The sequence below is a fragment of the Moschus berezovskii genome, chromosome X (assembly GCF_049115385.1).
Source record: "Moschus berezovskii isolate FMDL1 chromosome X, NW_MosBer_1.0, whole genome shotgun sequence".
Taxonomy (NCBI): domain Eukaryota; kingdom Metazoa; phylum Chordata; class Mammalia; order Artiodactyla; family Moschidae; genus Moschus; species Moschus berezovskii.
Window position 1 is genome coordinate 59,180,365 of NC_142488.1, and position 20,939 is coordinate 59,201,303.

Below are 20,939 nucleotides of genomic sequence, written 5' to 3' on the forward strand. Positions count from 1 at the left end.
CATTTTACAAAGGGGAAAATAGATTCAGAAAGGTTTATGCTATTTGCCAAAGTTTATGCTATGTCCATGGGCTTCCCTGGTGGTTCAGCAGTAAAGAATCCACCTGCAATGCAGGAGACACAAGAGATGCTAGATCAATCCCTGAGTCAGGAAGCTCCCCCAGAGAAGAGCATGGCAACCCACTCCAGTATTCTTGCCTGGAGAATACCATAGACAAAAGAGCCTGGCATGCTAGTGGCCACAGGGTCACAAAGAGTTGGACACAACTAAAGCGACTGAGCACACATGCACATGCTATGTCCATAACTAGTAAATGACATTGCTGGGACTCATAATGCAGTCCCTCTGATTTCTAAGTTCCTGTTCTTGCCACCACACCATATTTCTTTGCCAACTAAGAAATAGCTAAGAAAGGTAATAGAAGCTTCATAGTCTATGCCTATAGTCTCTTAAACTCTGGTTTGAGAATTAATTTTTTGAGAGATTGTTGAATTCTCCTCATTGTGCTCCCCCATCATTTTATATATGAAGAAACTGAGTCTTAATAGAAAACATTGACTTGCCCAGCACCTCACAGTCAGCCTTTGTAGTCAAGCTATGACTTACACCTCCTTGCCTCATTCCAGAATTCTCTAATCCTCTTTTGTATTATTGCTGCTTCATGTGTATTCATTTTATCTCCCACTAGATTGCAAGCTCCTAAAAGGCAAGTGTTATGGCTTTCTCTCTCCCTTCTACAGACTCAGCACAGGGCTTGACTATTGGGTTTTCAGTAGACATTAATTAGAAGACTAACTTGTTGTTCAGTCACTCAGTCGTGTCCAACTCTTTATGACCCCATAGACTGCAGCACGCCAGGGTTCCTTGTCCTTCACCATCTCCCAGAATTTTCTCAAACTCATGTCCATTGAGTCAATAATGCCAATAGTATTATAAAGTTATTTTGTCAATAGCAGGAGTACCTTCTCTGGCCTTATTAGAGTAGCAGCTTCTCTAATTACACAGTATGGTGAACAGGCAACACACCCTTTGTGAGTGGTGACTCAAAAAACTGGGACCTAGGATGTGCTTGGGGGCACCACCTCGTTTTGGTTTCCTCTCTGAACAACCCCCTTGTTGTGTAAGTAAGGATACCAAAGCCCAGAGAGTGTAAATGATTTATCTCAAGGCAACAGGGAAGTTTATAACAGAGGTTTCACTATTTTAAGTGTATTATTTATTTAAAGTAAGAGGTGGCAAGAATACACAGAAGAACTGTACAAAAAAGATCTTCATGACCAAGATAGTCACGATAACGTGATCACTGACCTAGAGCCAGACATCTTGGAATGTGAAGTCAAGTGGGCATTAAAGAGAATCACTATGAACAAAGCTAGTGGAGGTGATGGAATTCCAGTTGAGCTATTTCAAATCTTGAAAGATGATGCTGTGAAAGTGCTGCACTCAATATGCCAGCAAATTTGGAAAACTCAGCAGTGGCCACAGGACTGGAAAAGGTCAGTCTTCATTCCAATCCCAAAGAAAGACAATGCCAAAGAATGCTCAAACTACCGCACAATTGCACTCATCTCACACGCTAGTAAAGTCATGCTCAAAATTCTCCAAGCCAGGCTTCAGCAATATGTGAACCGTAAACTCCCAGATGTTCAAGCAGGTTTTAGAATAGGCAGAGGCACCAGAGATCAAATTGTCAACATCCACTGGATCATGGAGAAAGCAAGAGAGTTCCAGAAAAACATCTATTTCTGCTTCATTGACTATGCCAAAGCCTTTGACTGTGTGGATCACAATAAACTGTGGAACATTCTGAAAGAGATGGGAATACCAGACCACCTGACCTGCCTCTTGAGAAATCTGTATGAAGGTCAGGAAGCAACAGTCAGAACTGGACATGGAACAACAGACTGGTTCCAAATAGGAAAAGGAATACGTCAAGGATGTATATTGTCACCTTGCTTATTTAACTTATATGCAGAGTACATCATGAGAAGCTCTGGGCTGGAAGAAGCACAAGCTGGAATCAAGATTGCTGGGAGATATATCAATAACCTCAGATATGCAGATGACACCACCCTTATGGCAGAAAGTGAAGAGGAACTCAAAAGCCTCTTGATGAAAGTGAAAGAGGAAAGTGAAAAGGTTGGCTTGAAGCTCAACATTCAGAAAACAAAGATCATAACATCTGGTCCCATCACTTCATGGGAAATAGATGGAAAAACAGTGGAAACTGTGTCAGACTTTATTTTTCTGGGCTCCAAAATCACTGCAGATGCTGATTGCAGCCATGAAATTAAAAGACGCTTACTCCTTGAAAGGAAAGTTATGACCAAACTTGATAGTATATTAAAAAGCAGAGACATTACTTTGCCAACCAAGGTCCGTCTAGTCAAAGCTATGGTTTTTCCCGTGGTCATGTATGGATGTGAGAGTTGGACTGTGAAGAAAGCTGATCGCCGAAGAATTGATGCTTTTGAACTGTGGTGCTGGAGAAGACTCTTGAGAGTCCCTTGTACCGCAAGGAGATCCAACCAGTCCATTCTAAAGGAGATCAATCCTGGGTGTTCATTGGAAGGACTGATGCTAAAGCTGAAACTGCAATACTTTGGCCACCTCATGCGACGAGTTGACTCACTGGAAAAGACTCTGATGCTGGGAGGGATTGGGGGTGGGAGGAGAAGGGGACGACAGAGAATGAGATGGCTGGATGGCATCACCGACTCGATGGACATGAGTTTGAGTGAACTCCGGTAGTTGGTGATGGACAGGGAGGCCTGGCATGCTGGGATTCATGGGGTCACAGAGAGTCGGACACAACTGAGTGACTGAACTGAACTGAAACAATACATGCAAATGATTCAAATCTGTTATACCACAAAAGGTTAAAGAGTAAAAAATAATTCCAACTCCCCATCATTCAGGCATGCAGTTCTCTTCTTCAGAGGCAACCAATAATTTTGTTTCTTGTATACATAGTATATTAATTTATAAGCACATATAAAAATATGTCAGTTTTCCCCAGAGCATTTTTGTTCTGTGTTGTTTTGCATCTTTATCCTACTTTACTATGTATCTTGGAGATTGTTCTACTCGGTTTATACAGAACTGGTTCATTTTTATTTTATTTTTTTTAAATTTATTTTATTGGAGGCAAATTACCTTACATTAATATATTGGTTGGTTTTGCCATAGATTGACACAAATCCGCCCCAGGTGTACATGTGTTCCCTTTCTTGAATCCCCCTCCCACCTCCCTCTTCCCCATATCCTCCCTCCAGGTCATCCCCATGCACCAGCCCCAAGCATCCTGTATCATGTGTCGAACCTGGACTGGTGATTCATTTCACATATGATAATATACATGCTACAATGCCATTCTCCCCAATCATCCCACCTTCACCCTCTCCCACAGAGTCCCAAAGACTGTTCTATATACCTATGTCTCTTTTGAAGTCTCGTATACAGGGTTAAGGTGATGGCTGCATTATACAACTCTATCTACTGATGACCATTCATCTTTTTTCCAGTCTTCTGCTATTATAAACAATGTTGCAGAGAATGTTCTTGTATATATGTCATGTCACACATGTATGTGCTGGGTTAAAGCATGTATACATTTTAATTTTGAAAGCTTTAGTCAAATTATCTTCCACAAAGATTGTAAGATTATGCAAAATATGAATTTGATAAAATTTATAAATGAAATAATTGCTGTTAATTTTACAAAATAATTATTATCTTGACCTTACAGCACTATTAAATACCAAGTTTCTTTAAATAATCAATCCCCACTGTATACTCAAATGAGAATTCAGTTTAAAGAAATGTGATTTATACACTACTGTCCAGGAAAACTTCTATTGGGTAAGCATGTGAAGATAGCAATGTTTTTATAATGCAATTGAGGCTATATAAACTGTACTTTTAATCATATTACCAGGCCCCAGAGATGTGCTCAGATGAAAGTAAATGGGGAAAAGGACAAGGGGGTCAGACTCAAGTAGAAGAAAGTAAAGCTACCATGAGGGCAGGACTGGTATTGTGCCAATAAGCTAGATTTGTGACTGTAAGGGAGCAGGGGGTCAGTGGGAAACCTAGAGCCAGATATCCTGGAATGTGAAGTCAAGTGGGCCTTAAGAAGCATCACTACAAACAAAGCTAGTGGAAATGATAGAATTCCAGTTGAGCTATTTCAAATCCTAAAAGAAGATGCTGTTAAAATGCTACACTCAATATGCCAAGAAATTTGGAAAACTCAGAAGTGGCCACAGGACCGGAAAAGATCAGCTTTTGTTCTAATCCCAAAGAAAGGCATTGCCAAAGAATGTTCAAACAATTGCACTCATCTCACACGCTAGTAAAGCAATGCTCAAAATTCTCCAAGTGAGGCTTCAACGGTACGTGAACCATGAACTTCAAGATGTTAAAGCTGGATTTAGAAAAGGCCGAGGAACCATAGATCAAATTACCAACATCCATTGTGTAATTGAGAAAGCAAGAGTTCCAGACGAAAACATCTACTTCTGCTTTATTAAATATGCCAAATCCTTTGACTGTGTGGATCACAACAAACTGTGGAAAATTCTTCAAGAGATGGGAATACCAGACCACCTTACCTGTCTCCTGAGAAATCTGTATGCAGGTCAAGGACCAACAGTTGGAAATGGACATGGAACAACAGACTGGTTCCAAATTGGGAAAGGAGTACATCAAGGCTGTATATTGTCACCCTGCTTATTTAACTTATATGCAGAGTATATCATGCAAAATGCTGGGCTGGATGAAGCACAAGCTGGAATCAAGATTGCTGGGTAAAATATCAATAACCTCAGATATGTAGATGACACCACCTTTATGGCCAAATGCGAAGAAGAACAAAGAGCCTCTTGATGAAAGTGAAAGAGGAGAGTGAAAAAGTTGACTTAAAACTCTACATTCAAAAAACTAAGATCATGGCATACGGTCCCATCACTTCATGGCAAATAGATGGGGAAACAATGGAAATAGTGACAGACTTTATTTTCCTGGGCTCCAAACTAGCTGCATATGTTGACTGCAGCCAGGAAATTAAAAGACGCTTGCTCCTTGGAAGAAAAGCTATGACTAATCTAGAAAGCATATTAAAAAGCAGAGATATTACTTTGCCAACAAAGGTCCGTCTAGTCAAAGCTATGGTTTTTCCAGTAGTCATGTATGGGTTTGAGAGTTGGACCATAAAGAAAGCTGAGCTAAAGATAATTGATGTTTTTGAACTGTGGTATTGGAGAAGACTCTTGAGAGTCCCTTGGACTGCAAGGAAATCAAACCAGTCAATCCTAAAGGAAATCAGTCCTGAATATTCATTGCAATTACTGATGCTGAAGCTGGTACTTCAATACTTTGACCACTTAATGCGAAGAACTGACTCACTGGAAAAGACCTTGCTTCTGGGAAAGATTGAAGGCAAGAGGAGAAGGGGATGACAGATGATGAGATTGTTGAATAGCATCACCGACACAATGGGCATGAGTCTGAGCAAGCTCCAGGAGTTGGTCATGGACAGGGAAGCCTGGTGTACGCTCCATGAGGTCACAAAGCATCAGACATGACTGAGCAGCTGAACTGAACTGAGACAGTGTTATGAGAACCAGTTTTAAGCTACCAGTATGTCAAAACTGAATGTAAAGTTGTGAAGAGATGCTCAGAATTGTTTCTAATGAATCACTACAAGCCAACTCCAGCACAAGACTGGAGAGAACTTAAGGGAAGACAGCTTGACAACATAAAATTTGGGTCTGACAAAATCTCTGATGACCTTGACAGAAATGAACTCCCTATTCTTCATAATGGTTTCCTTGATGAGGTTGGAACCTGTAATTCTCCACGATGGTCTTTCCAAATCCCATATGAAGAAAATCATCTGTTTGATGCTCCCTACACTGTTCATCTGAATGGACTGAACCTCAGTAGTCTCCTGAGAAGCAAGAAAAGAAAAAGTGTTTTGTGAATTGTCAAATGCTATTTCAGTGTCAAACATTCATCCTTATTTATCTGGTGTCACCTGCAAAACTACATAAGCAATCAACTCGCTATCAAGAGCCAACATCAACTGTTCTCTCCCCTAGCTACACATTAGATAAAATAAGGAATTGTTTAAAAAATCAAAGTGCCTAGCCTTGCCCACAGTCAATTGAATCAGAACTATCAGGAGTGAAACTGGGCATAAGTATTTTGTAAAATCTCCTAGGTGATTCTGGCTTTGTAGCCAAAGTTGAGAATTACTGCCCTGCACAACCTGGTTCTACAGTCAAATCAACTTGACCTACCACCTTCCCTCCCTTACCATATGCCAGCCACACAGGCCACATTGCTGTTCCAACAACACATCAAATTTTTCATGACTTTAAGGCTTTGTATTTGCTATTACTTCTCTTGAGTATTTTGCATGTCTGTCTCTATTATTCAAGTTTCATCTCAAAACCTCATCCTCAGAGAATCTTTTCCCACTGTACCTAAATAAGCTCTCCTGTTCTATCACAGCACCCTGTTTTATTTCTTTCATTTTATGTATCACCATCTGAAACTATCTAAATTATTATCACTCATTTATTACTTGTCTTTTTCCACCAAAAGTTCACCTAGCTTAAGGGCAAGGCCTTTGTATTGTTCACTGTTGTTTCCTAGTTGCCTTGAGTTGTGTTTGAAACATAGTAGATATGCACTCAAAGATTGTCCTTTAACTATCATAGGATAGTTATTAAACATCTTCTGTGGTTGAATTCAATTATGTCTTCAAATATTTCATTGTATTAAGGGTTTAACTCCATAGCATTGTATTCAAGTTTGTTTATGACCTAGCCACCATCTAATTTGTCACCTTCACCTTCTACTTCCTGTATTCTTGAAGCAGGAGGTCTAGGTGAAATGCAGTAGATAGGAAGGATGGTCTGGAACTGAATATTGTAGGGTTTTCTTTAACAGAGAAATATGTGTATGTGTACTGGGAGCAGGAAGCAGAGACGGAATGCTTATGACCAGGGGAGGGGTCAATGAAGAGGGTTGCTCTTGGACTGAAATGAAAGACAAGATAGATTCAGCAACATTATATATAACTCATCTCACATATCTAATATTTCCCTACTACAAATCACTTTCACATGCTTTCTACATAATTGTTTTGTCACACTCTAGGATGTAGACAATGACATTACTTTTATCCTCTTTTTTTTAGAGAGTAATCAAAGTTCAGACTTGCCTTAGGCCATTTGGAGCTGGGATTTGACACTTACTGTTCTGATTGTCAGTCTAGTACTCTTTATATTTCTGTTTTGTGGAGCTTGGGCCAGATTGCAGAAGATCCAGAAAGCCAAGAAGAGAAGTGTGGGCTTGATTCCTATCACCCTCACTAGACCTAACCATAGAGTTGAAAAAATCAGTAATGATCATGGCTTTATAACCACTCCCAAGAAGCCTACCCATTGAGCAATGGCTGAGAGGCCTGGCTGAGGGCCCATTCATGGTACTGGTTTAATGGCCATCTGTGTTTCTGGGTGGGTGGGACAGGTAAAGGAATGGTTAAATCCTTAGAATCACAAGGACTCAGCTACCTTATAAGTCTTTCTCATAAAAGACCTGCCCTTTGGCAGAGCACAGACTGTGTTGTTTAGAGTTATCTAGCCTCTTCCACAGACCCAAAGATAGTATTCTAGGAGAAAAAAAAATGTACTAGAAATCAATAATGCTTGGGATTGCTTTTCATAGAAGAGAGCCCTTGGGTGATTAGGTCAGAGGTTCTATGCTGTCTCAGCCCCAGAGAAATAATGTCCATAGGATACATGACCATAAACAGGAGCTGGTCTCCCTTCAGTCTATGTAGGCCACTCAGGGAAGAGACACTTAGCTACTTGTTTCTTTTTCTTTTTTTTTTTTACTTTACAATATTTATTTTAATTGGAGGCTAATTACTTTACAATACTGTATTGACATTGACATGAATCCGCCCCGGGTGTACATGTGTTCCCCTTCTTGAACCCCCCTCCCACCTCCCTCCTCTCCTTATCCTCCCTCTGGGTCATCCCTGTGCACCAGCCCCGAGCATCCTGTATCATGCATAGAATCTGGACTGGTGATTCATTTCACATATGATAATACACATGTTTCAATGCCACTCTCCCAAATCATCCCACCCTCACCCTCTCCCACAGAGTCCAAAAGACTGTTTCTATAAAGTGTTTTTGTTTTTCAGACAAAGCCTTTAGGGTCAAGAGAGTCGAGACTGGAAAAACAAGATAGTAATGCAGACTGGCTTTAGCTCTCCTTGAGTCACACTCAGGTGGACTCTGAGACTCTCAGCAAAAGTTCTAATACGAATAGAAGACTTCTGAACCTACCTTCCATAGTCTGCTACTGTTCTCTTATGCCTAAGATTCCCTTCTAGTTATAGATCAGGGGTGAGGAGTGGCAGGGAAGAGCAAGAGAGAAGTAAAAACATACACCTGTCTCACATTCAGTGAGACAGCAGGGCCGGTCCTTAGGTCTTTCTCCTTCTTGCTCTGTGCTTTTTTTTTTTTTTTCAACGTTCCGTTCCGTCACTCAGTCGTGTCCGACTCTATGCGACCCCCGTGGACTGTAGCCTACCAGGCTTCTCCGCCCATGGGATTCTCCAGGCAAGAATACTGGAGTGGGTTACCGTTTCCTTCTCCAGGGGATCTTCCCGACCCAGGGATCGAACCCAGGTCTCCCGCATTGGGGGCAGACGCTTTAACCTCTGAGCCACCAGGGAAGCCCTTTTCAACGTTACATGATAACACATTTATAATGCAAAGCACCTGGAAGTAATCAGCTGTTACAGAGTACAAGGTGCTCAGCTCACTGCAAGGTGAGTCAGGAGGGGACTTTAATCCAGAGTCGACTGACAGAGAAGAGGGCAGGGTAGTGCCTCAAAATAACCATCTTGTTGGGCCCAGGTTGGACAGGACCCGGACATCACGGATCAGGTCCCTCAGTGGAGAGTTCCAAACAGTTTCGGGGAGAAATCTCCCAGCGGACGCAGGCTGGGAGACTGGCACTGACCTCACTGCACCCCGGGGCAGGCCCAGAAACAGCCCTCAGCAACTCCGGATCTTCCTGGACGCCCTGACTTCTTGCCAGCCTCGCTGTGGTTCTGTGGGCGGGTCGAGCGGAACTCGAGCGGTCCAGGGGTGGTTTGCCCGGGTCCCTTCGGGAGGTTTGTGCTTTTTAACTATTCTGTGCTACCTCTTTCTTTTAAGTATAGCGTCAGGGCCCATATGAGAAAAGATACCACATTGACAAAGACAAACATCTCTATCACAGGTCATACAGACCTGGCTTCTGATTCTGCTTCTGCCACTTATTAGCTGGTGACTGTGAGTCATTCAGCATCTCTGAGCCTTATTTTCTTCAACCTTAAAATAAGAATAGCAGTTATGAAAAAGAATTTTTATAAGAATTAAATGAGTCAACATCTTTGAAGTCACCTAGAATAGTACACAAAGCACAATGTGTTACCTCCTCTCTCCATTGCTTTCCCCAAGAACTTCAAGTATTAATCTTCCTTGACACTAGGAAGAGGCAGTGGGTATATGGAGAAAATACAGGGCGAATAAGTCATATGAGAGGCAAATAAATTATTTTCTTGGTTATAGTGGTTCAGTAGAAAGCATATGGTAACCTGTATTGAAACTGGGATATATTCTTTGGTATCAATAGGTACTCTGTATCTTAGGTTTCCTCATAAATTGAGGATAATGCCCTGTAACCCTCCCTACTCTGAAGGAAGGCTCAGTGAGATAATGAATATGAAAATGACTTTTAAGTAATAAAGGAAATGTGCAAAGAATATTGTGGGTAAAAACCCGAGTTTTAGTGCTATCATTGTCATTGACTCATTTAATCTTGTTCAAGTCCACTCTGCTTTCTGGATCTTGATTTCCTCATCTATAAAATGAGAGCATTGGACTAGATGATCTCAGCAGAAGTCGTTGCCTCTTCTGATATTCATGGAGTATGTTATTTAAATAATAATAGATAAGATCTGTATAATGTCTTATGCTTTGTTATTGTATATCTACTTATCTACTATCAATGTGAGGATAGCACTGAACTACTAGAACTGCTAGACTGGAGATAGAGAGACATGAATTCTTGTTTCTTGTCCTTACTTTGACATTGACTCATGGTATGATCTTAAGCAAGTTGTTTCCCCCTGCCTCATTTTCGGACTCTAAGTTTCTTAATCTGTGAAATAGGAAATATGAGGGTTGGACTAAGTCAAGTAGATTTCTAAACTTTTCTGCAAAGCTCTGGGGAGTAATAATGATACCATTAGATGGTATAATGATGCCATCATTAGATAATGATCAATAGATAAGATCTATATAATGCTTTATGCTTTATTATTTTATATCTACTGTCATACCACAGTGATAAAGCTACAGAGAAGGGGAGAAATGGAGAGATCTAGCTGGAGGTTTAAGTTTCCTATGCTTGCTTCAGATACATTAGGTTTAATTTTCATCTGTTAAGTATATGAGGCCTCTACATAATGTTTCATTTATAAAAAGAAAAAGAAAAAAAAAGGTTCATTGCAAAAGAAAAAATAATTTGAATAGTTTCTAAACTATTAAGTTTTAAAAGTTGGAGTCAATAAAATACGTTGTTTGATAATATCATTTTGTTGTTTTAATGAAATAGTATATTGTGGATATCCTTCAAAAAAAAAAACAACATTGACTGCACAGTGTTCCCTTGCATGAATATGGAATAATTTATTTAATCATTCTCATAATGTTGGACATTTACATTTTTCCAATGCAGTGGTCCCTTGGTATCTGCTGGAGATTGGTTCCAGGAGCCCCAGCGGATGCCAAAATATGTGGACGCTCAAGTCCCTTATATAAAATGATTTAGTCCACCTGAAACCATAAAACTCCTAGAAGAAAACAAAGGCAATACACTTTTTGTCATCAGTTCTAGTAGCTCTTTGTTGAATCTGTTTCCTCAGACAAAAACAATAAAATAAAAAGAAAATACAAATGAGACTACATCACACTAAAAACTTCTGCATAGTAAAGGAAACTGACAAAGATATTTGCAATTGATATGTCAGATAAAGGATTAATATACAAAATATATAAAGAACTCACACAACTCAACATACATTTTAAAAAAGCAATTTAAAAATGAGCAGAGGACCTGAGTAGACATGTTTCCAAAGAACAGATATAGATGACCAAAATGCACATGAAAAGATCCTCAGCATCACTAATTATCAGAGAAATGCAAATCAAAAACAGTGAGATGTCACTTCACACCTATTTGAATGACTATCACCAAAAAGACAAAAAAAACAAGTGTTGGAGAGGATGTGGAAAAAAGAGGACCCTCATGCACTATTGGTGGGATTGTAAATTGATGCAGCCACTATGCAAAAACAGTATGGTTAGTACTCAAAACATTAAAATAGAACTACCATATGATCCAGCAGTTTCACTTCTGGGCATTTATCCAAAGGAAAAGAAAACACTAATTCAAAAAGATATATGTATCCCTGTGTTCATTGCAGCATCATTTATAGTAGTCAAGATATGGAAGCAACCTATGTATCCATCAATAGAAGAATGGATAAAGAAGATAAACTGTATATATACTTAGCCATGAGGAAAAATGAAATCTTACCACTTGCGACAACATAGATGATCTTGGAAGGCATTATGCTAAGTGAAAAAAGTGGACAGAGAAAGGTAAATAACATATGATTTCACTTGTATCTAGATTCTGAGAAATAAATGAAACAAAACAGTACCAAGAGCAAACTGGTGGTCACCAGAGGGGAGGAGAGTGAGAGGTTAGGAGAAATAGGTGAAGAGAATTAAGAGGTAGAGACTTCCAATTATAAAATAAATAGGTCACAGGGCTGTGATGTACAGCATAGGGAATATCATCAATAATATTATAATAATTTTGTATGATGACAGATGGTTACTAGACTTATCATGGTGATTAAGTCCTAAACTGTATAAATGTTGGATCACTATGTCATAAAACTGAAACTAATATAATTCTGTATGTCAACTGTGGGGTTTCCCCAGTGGTCCAGCTGGTAAAGAACCTGCCTGCCAATGCAGGAGACACAAGAGATGTGGGTTCAATCCCTGGGTCAGGAAGATCCCCTGGAGAAGGAAATGGCAACCTGCTCCATATTCTTGCCTGGAAAAATTCCTTGGACAGAGGAGCCTGGCAGGCTCCATACAGTCCTTGGGGTCTCAAAGAGTCGAACACAACTGAGCATGCACGCGCCAATATGTCAACTGTAGAGCAATAATAAAGAAAAAAACCTTGAAAAACAAATAATGAAAATACATTGCAGAATAAATGCACTATGGATGTGAAACATGAATATTGAGAGCTGACTGTTTTCCCTTTTTATATAATGATAAATGGAACTACATTTTGGTGCTTAACCTTGCTATTTTCTTGAAAAAATTTCCAAAAGTGGAATTAGTGATTGAACTTTGTGTGAATTTAACTTTTCAGATATATGGCAAAATTGCACTCTAAAAAGTTTACACACCCACTAACATTACCTTTTAACCATTAATTAGTAGTAAATGTTCACCAATCTTCCTTGTGAAAATGATGTCTTATTTCATATTTCTATAATTACTAATAAAATTGAAATTGTGAAATTTTCATATGCTTATTGATCTTCTGTGTTTCTTCTTTTATTTGCCTGTTTATGTCTGTTGCCCATATTTCTATCATACTACTCATCTTTATAAATCAAGGAAATTAACTACTGCTTTTACTTACTTGATACCAATATGTATTTTTTAGTTTGTGATTGTCTTCAGATTATATTATTATGTTTGTTTCATGTAAGAAAACTTAAATGTTTTCAAGTCTATCAGAATTTTCACTCACATATTCTTTTTTTCTTTTAATTTTATTATTTTTTTATTGAAGGCTAATTACTTTGCAATATTATATTGGTTGGTTTTGCCATACATTGACATGAATCTGCCCCGGGTGTACATGTGTTCCCCTTCTTGAACACCCCTCCCACCTCCCTCCTCTCCTTATCCTCCCTCTGGGTCATCCCTGTGCACCAGCCCCGAGCATCCTGTATCATGCGTCAAATCTGGACTGGTGATTCATTTCACATATGATAATACACATGTTTCAATGCCATTCTCCCAAATCACCCCACCCTCACCCTCTCCCACAGAGTTCCAAAGATTGTTGTACACCTGTGTCTCTTTTGCTGTCTCGTATACAGGGTTAAGGTTACCATCTTTCTAAATTCCATATATATGTGTTAGTATACTGTATTGGTGTTTTTCTTTCTGGCTTACTTCACTCTGTGTAATAGGCTCCAATTTCATCCAACTCATTAGAACTGATTCAAATGCATTCTTTTTAATGGCTGAGTAATACTCCATTGTGTATATGTACCAAAGCTTTCTTATCCATTCATCTGCAGATGGACATCTAGGTTGCTTCCATGTCCTCACTATTATAAACAGTGCTGCAATGAACATTGGGGTACATGTGTCTCTTTCAATTCTGGTTTCCTTGATGTGTATTCCCAGGAGTGCGATTGCTGGATCATATGGCAGTTCTATTTCCAGTAGTTTAAGGAATCTCCACGCTGTCCTCTATAGTGGCTGTACTAGTTTGCATTCCCACCAACAGTGTAAGAGGGTTTCCTTTTCTCCACACCCTCTCCAGCATTTATTGCATGTAGACTTTTGGATAGCAGCCATTCTGACTGATGTGTAATGGTATCTCATTGTGGTTTTGATTTGCATTTTTCTGATTATGAGGGATGTTGAGCATTTTTTCATGTGTTTGTAGCCATCTGTATGTCTTCTTTGGAGAAATGTCTGTTTAGTTCTTTGGCCCATTTTTTGATTGGGTCATTTATTTTTCTGGAATTGAGCTGCAGGAGCTGCTTGTACATTTTAGAGATTAATTCTTTGTCTGTTGTTTCATTGGCTATTATTTTCTCCCATTCTGAAGGCTGTCTTTTCACCTTGCTTACAGTTTCCTTTGTTTGTCATGTTCTAAAAATTCCCTTTGGATTTTCAAAAATTAAAAAGAAAATGTTCATCTACATTATTTCAACATCTAACAATATTTCAATAATTCCTTTTTTTGTTTTTCTATTGACATATTTAATCCATTTGGAATTTATTTTGGTTCCAACTAGTAATTTAACTTTTAATATCTTTTCCAAATGAGTAACCAGTTTTTCTGACACCATTTAATGAATAAATCATCCTTTCTTTGCTGATTTATAATGATGTATTGCATATGCAGTCTGTTTCTGACTTCTCTGGTCTGATCAATCTATGCTGGAATTAATACCAAACTGTTGTAACCATTATGGAGTTATAATACTTAAAATGTCTGGTACGAAAAGTCTCATTACTCTTTTTCTTCAAATAATATCTTGGCAATATCACACATTTTATCCCTTTAGATAAACTTTAGGGTTATTTTGTCAAAATTTTGTTCAAGTTTGTTTAAATTTGTAGATTTGACTGGGAGAAAAGCTGGCATCCTTTCAGTATTGCATCTTCCCATCCAGGAACACTGTACATCTTTCCATTTAATCCCAGTCTTTATCTACATACCTCAATAAAGGGTTTGGGAGTCAGAGCTACAAAGAGACAGATACAGAGTTTCCTGGAAGTAAGAGCCCTATAATAGAGTCCAGAAATGAAGTGGGCTAAAGTTTAAGGAAAAATGGGGCAGGGATGCTATAGAGGGGATTCAAGCTTTGTATGGAGTAGAGATGGTGTGTCCAATGCTTAGTTATTTCCAATATGTGAGATTCATAGCCTTATGCACTCTGATATGGAACAAATAAATGGTGTGGTGCCAGGCTGATCAATTTCATTTTAATAAGCATCATTTTCTTCAGCTGTACAATGAGGTATGTTGTAATCCCTGTTATACTTAATTTGTACAAGATTGTTATTAACTTTTGCAAGCTAATCAAATGCGATGGACTTTTATTTCCTATTATTATAATTTATATATTTTATTATTACTTTATGTTATATGTTATGTAGTATATAAATAAATATGTATCATATGTGCCTTGTGCTTAGTTGCTCAGTTGTGTCCAAATTTTGTGACCCCATGGAGTGCAGCCCATCAGGCTCCTCTATCCATGGGGATTCTCCAGGCAAGAATACTGGAGTGGGTTGCCATGCCCTCCTGCAGGTGATCTTTCCAACCCAGAACCTGAACCCAGGTCTCCCACATTACAGGCAGATTCTTTACCATGTGAGTCACCAGGGAAGCTGTATCATATAGTAGATTGTAAATGTAACCTTTACACGCACTGAGAAACTGAAAATTCATGTGATTCCGTTTAATAGCATATTTGCTTTATTACAGTAGTCTGGAACCACACCTGTAATATCTCTGAGATGTCTTCAGGATTGCAGGAACACTGATTCTGTGAGGGTGTCCCAGGTCTAGAACGTTCACAGCACTAGAAATGAACCCACTGGAATTGGTACAGGGCCTGCCTTCTAGGAGTTGGCACCCAAAAGCTGTATGGCAGTTATCATAGCACCATCCTTTCTGTACACATATTACCATCCTCAGTTTGAAGCACAAATAAACTTTGTAAATTATGTGTTCTGTTTATACAAATAAAATCTTGCAGTATGATAAAAAGATTATTGACCTAGAGGCCTTAATTTTGTCATTGCTGAATGAAAGTGATGATAGTACCTACCTCAAAGCATTACTGAGGTGATTTATTTAAATAGCACATGTAAATCCCCTCACATAGCCTTGTTCATAGTAAATGCCTATTAAATGGTAGTTTTTCATCCTTCTGGTGTCTCTAATTCAGTGTTCTTCAGTCAAGTCACCTCCCCAGAACTCATCCTTGAAATGAAAGTGTATTGAGGTGAACTTTAACAGTTCCTTCAAGCCCAGCATTTTGGAGTCTTTTGACAAAAGGGAAGAGAAAAAGAGAGGGAGGGAGGAAAAGGAAATTTTGTAATCTGGTTATGCTGAATCTCCAACATAAAGTAACCTACTGCAATAGATGAGTTTTCTGTGACAGTTATGTACATTTTAGGCTGAGTGAAGAGAGAGGAAAGCTGAGCTGTAGCTAAATTTGTGGGTTCCCCAACCAGTCCATTCTAAAGGAGATCAGTCCTGGGTGTTCATGGGAAGGACTGATGCTAAAGCTGAAACTCCAGTACTTTGGCCACCTCATGCGAAGAGTTGACTCACTGGAAATGACTCTGATGCTGGGAGGGATTGAGGTCAGGAAGAGAAGGGGACAACAGAGAATGAGATGGCTGGATGGCATCACCGACTTGACGGACATGAGTTTGAGTGAACTCCGGGAGTTGGTGATGGACAGGGAGGCCTGGTGTGCTGTGATTCATGGGGTTGCAAAGAGTCGGACACGACTGAGTGACTGAACTGAACTGAACCCTAATATCAAATAGCATTTTTTCTTCAATTTTTCTTTCTTTTCCCTACAACAAGCATTCTTCCCCTGCCTAAAGAAGCCTCCTTAGAATCTCGATCTGTTCGATAAAGTAAAGCATGGCAGCAAATGAGAAAAAAAAAAAAAAACAAGGACTTGGAGAAAGAAAGGGGTGGGATGAGTGGAAGAAAAATCTCAGGCTGGGGGCAAGACAAAAAGCATAAGTTCTGTATGTTTTAGAGTAGCAGGTATTACTATCTATTTCTGCTGATAACTCTATGTGCCTCTAGATCTCTCCGTTCAATTTCAGTATACATTCAGTCAGTGTTTATTAAAGACCTACTGTGTGCCAGGCCTTTGTGAGGAACAAAGAATGAAGTATGTGTTTTTGAGTGGAACTCCCATGTTTTTCTTTGAACAGCTATGATCCTAAGGATTTCTGAGTGTGAGAATGTGTGTAGTGTGTTTGTGTGTATACATTTCTGTGTATCTTTCACAACTTCACATGTACATGACAGTGACTGTTTTTCTTCTTCTATCTTCAGAAGACTTCTTTTCATTTGCTGTGTTTACAAAGAATAGGCTTTATCTCTTTGATTTTTATACCCTGAAAGCTTGGTGGTATGATCATTAACTTTTTTAAAAATTAGTTTTTTATTATAACTGGAGGCTAATTACTTTACAATATTGTGGTTGTTTTTGCCATACATTGACATGAATCAGTTATGAGTGTACATCTGTCCCCCTGTCCCGAACCCCCCTCCTACCTCCCTCCTCATTCCATCCCTCTGGGTTGTCCCAGTGAACTGGCTTTGAGTGCCTTGTTTCATGCATTGAACATGGACTGGTCATCTATTTCACATATGGTAATATATATGTTTCAATGCTATTCTCTGAAATAATCTCACCCTCACCTTCTCCCACAGAACCCCCAGATCTGTTCTTTATATCTGTGTCTCTTTTGCTGTCTCACATAGCAATTAAAAATCACATGGAGTTCTCTTTTATAGAAGGATTATCTTTACTTTTATTATGAAAAACACCCATGTTGTGTCATCTTAATAAAGGAGGTATTAGCAGAACCCGAACTGTCCATCCCTTTGAAAAACACCTATGAAAATCAAACAATACAGAATTGAATTAAATCATCCTTGTTTAATAGAGTTTTGTGATCAAATTGTATGGGACCATTCCCTATCCACCTCTCTCATTGGGCAGGGTATGTCTTCACACCTTTTCTTTCTAGAAATACTTTCCAGAGAGGCTCTAGCAACACATTAACAGGGCTGTCTACTCTTATATTTGTTCTCCCAGGAAAACAGAAGTACCTTTGTGCCAGCAGAAATGATTGCACCATTGATAAATTCCGAAGAAAAAATTGTCCATCTTGTCGTCTCCGGAAATGCTATGAAGCAGGGATGACTCTGGGAGGTATGATACTTTTCTTCTTCTTTTTCTTTCTTCCTTTCCCTCCCTTATTCTCTTATTATCTCTTTAAATCAGATTTTCTCTTTGATGCTTCGAAGGAGGCCAGCCATGCTCTAAAAACAGGCTGACACCTTCACATCCAACATAGCCATCAGTCAGCTGGTGCTTTTCTTTATCCTTAAACATGCTACACCACACTGTGGGGCTCATCATAAGAGCAGGAGGTATGAAGCAGGGATCAGGACCCATCAGAGGATGAGTGAGTATGGACGTCACTTGAAGGGCTTCCCAGGGGTCATAATGGTACTGACCTTATGTTGTTAAATGATGGCTAGGATGAGAGAGCTAAGGAATTCAGAACAGTCACAGGTGCAGGATGACCCAGGCACAGGCTGGCCCTGAACACCCAGGAATATTCCTCGGTTAACTGCTGCCTGTGTTGTGGCACTGGCCACCTGGAATGAAAAGCTGCTTTTCTTTGGAATCTATGACTAGGCTGCCAAGCTGAGCCAATTTCCTATCCCACATCTCCCAGGGATGAGCAGGCCTTTTAATCATTTCCCTTTCTTTGCAAATCTATTGACAATTTCCAAAAGCATTTTTTTTTTAGTAACAGAGTAGTTTGACAGAATGAAGATACAGCTCTTTCAAGGGTAATCCCCCATCAAAATGCTCTCTGTCCTCTAGTCTATGTCTACCATGATTGTTGTCACCATTACAGAAAGATTTGACTGACACATTTTCCCCCTTCAAATTCCTATTTCTTCATGTTTGTATCTGCTCACTGCCAAGTTCCTTCCTACCACTTGCCACTTCCCAAAAGATGCACCTTTCATGAGAAAAGCAAGCTTATTAGTTTACTTTGATTTGGAAATTTGAAGAAAGACAAGCCTGTTTCTGAGCACCTGAAACTGTGGCCTCATACCTGATTACTTATTATCATCCTGGAAAATCCAAGTGCTTATAATTCTGCCCTCTCCCCTCCCCTTCTCAAGACTGATTTAAGAGTACTTGTTTATCATTGGCTTTCTGCAAGGTGCTCAATACCTTGTCTGCCTATGTGCATATTTACAGAAATCAGCATGGTAGTTTTCTAACCATGTGTGGGTCTTCATGTGGGTAGCTGTATCCTTGCCTCCTTGAAGGATAGTAATATTCTTTAAACAGACAAAAGTATTAAAAATGAATTTACACAGGCTCAGTTTGAGACAGCCTTTCAACTAGTGTCTAGTACTCCTAGACATAGCATGCAGATGCTCTACAAGTGGTTTTCCAGGCAACCACATCAAATGAGATTCAAATATTTGAGAAAAATAAACTTTATTCTTCTTTGCTTGGCTTACTACAGAGAAATCCTACAATTGTGGTCTACAGTGAGGAGGAAAAAACAGGGCTGGGGGTAGAGGGAAAATGCAGAAGGACAGCAGGAAAGTTGACAAAGGAATTGTCAAGATGAAATATTCTCCATATGAATGTTGTCACAACATTCATGGTGGTGGGATCACCGCAGGGTGAGGATTCTGATACATTCAACTCTCAATTATTTAGCCATCTCTGAATTATGTATAAGAGATGGGGGCTTCCAGATAGAGAATCCCTTAGTTTTCCATTTGCTGATACGAATTCCAAACCTGCTTTAACACAGGTAAAGTTTAATGATAATAAAAGTCTTCATAACATTTGGGCCCAAATTCTAAAATTAGTTTCATGTGTCAGCTAATATTGTCCACTGTAAAGCATCTGTAACATGATTACAGTGAATCCCTTGTGAAAAGAAGTATGTATATGACAGGCAATTTCACTAGTCCATATAGCAGTCTAACATAAATCTATAATTTTTTTGAAGATAGTGGTAAAGTAAGTTTTCAAATTGATTTATTAAGGTATTCAAATTTGAATGAGCTTGGTCAACATAATGAAAAGAAGCTGAGAATTGCTGTGGCTGGCTCTGGTCAGTTCCCTTTTTACATTTACTGAATGTCTCCTATGTACGAGGAACCATGGTAGCAATAGAGATTCAGGCAGGCAAACTTCAAGAAATATCCACAAGATACAAGGATTCTTGATGTTTTGTAAAGGATCTTGGATTGGGAGTCAGGCAGACCTAGGTTAAAGGCCCAGCACTATTATTCACTGTTCCCCCTCTAAGCTTCAATTTCTTCATCTGTAATTCAGATATACCATTCTCTTGGAGCTGTAATGGGGATATGATGACATGATGAATGTGAACATCCTTAGAAAATGACAAAGTGCTAGACAAATGTAAGCACTTATGATAGTAAGGTCAGTGGTAATTTAGCTGGTAAAGCTGTTCACAGCACTTCCCAGTTGGCTTTAACCCTGAGTTACTTGGCATGCCCTATAATATGTAATAACTCCAACAGATAGAACATTACCAGAAATCATCTCAAAACAAAAGTATTATCAAGATCTTGCTTGAAAGCCAATTCTAGTAATTAAGGGACTCATACAGTATATTCAAGTACCATGTCAATGAAGTATTTACCCTCTTAGATACTATTGTTTAGGGAACAAACCTTTCCATTTTGCTGAACTTATCTTCATATTCCCTGCTTCCCTGCTGCAAACCCCTCCCATGTTTATTTTTATCTTGCAATTTCAGTGTATACTACAACTTTACTCAAATAATGGAAAAAAGAAAGCAAACATCAGTACAGTGATCCTTTTGATTATACTAATAATAGACTTCCTTTTTCATAAGATGTGGGTTTAGCATCAACATTTTGATCACCTTGAAGGAGGATTTATATAATTTTGTTTTATTTTTCCTATTGCTCAATTCAAAATTATATAATATCTTCCAAAATGGCAACTAAGAATGTGGTTTGGGGTAAGTCCTTTCTCCTCTCTGAGGCTCATTTTTCTCATCATAAAAATAAGGTAATGAGCTTCACCAAGGACCTTTTAGGAACTACCATTTTGTGATTCTGTGTCTAAGCTCACAGAGAAATAATTGTAAATGTGACAGTCCTTTTTTGGATTGTCTATTCACTGTCCAAGAAAAATAGATTAGTCTAGACTTGTGTAC

At 39.0% G+C, this 20,939-nt stretch overlaps 1 protein-coding gene across 2 annotated transcripts in view; it reads left to right on the forward strand.

Moving 5' to 3' along the window:
• AR (androgen receptor) overlaps nucleotides 1-20,939 on the forward strand; it is a 227,816-nt gene that overhangs the window by 161,453 nt on the left and 45,424 nt on the right. For both annotated transcript variants that reach the window (XM_055393621.2, XM_088833922.1), the window contains exon 3: nucleotides 17,777-17,893. In XM_055393621.2, coding sequence (XP_055249596.1) covers nucleotides 17,777-17,893 — 117 coding nt within the window. The remainder of the gene's footprint in view (nucleotides 1-17,776; nucleotides 17,894-20,939) is intronic.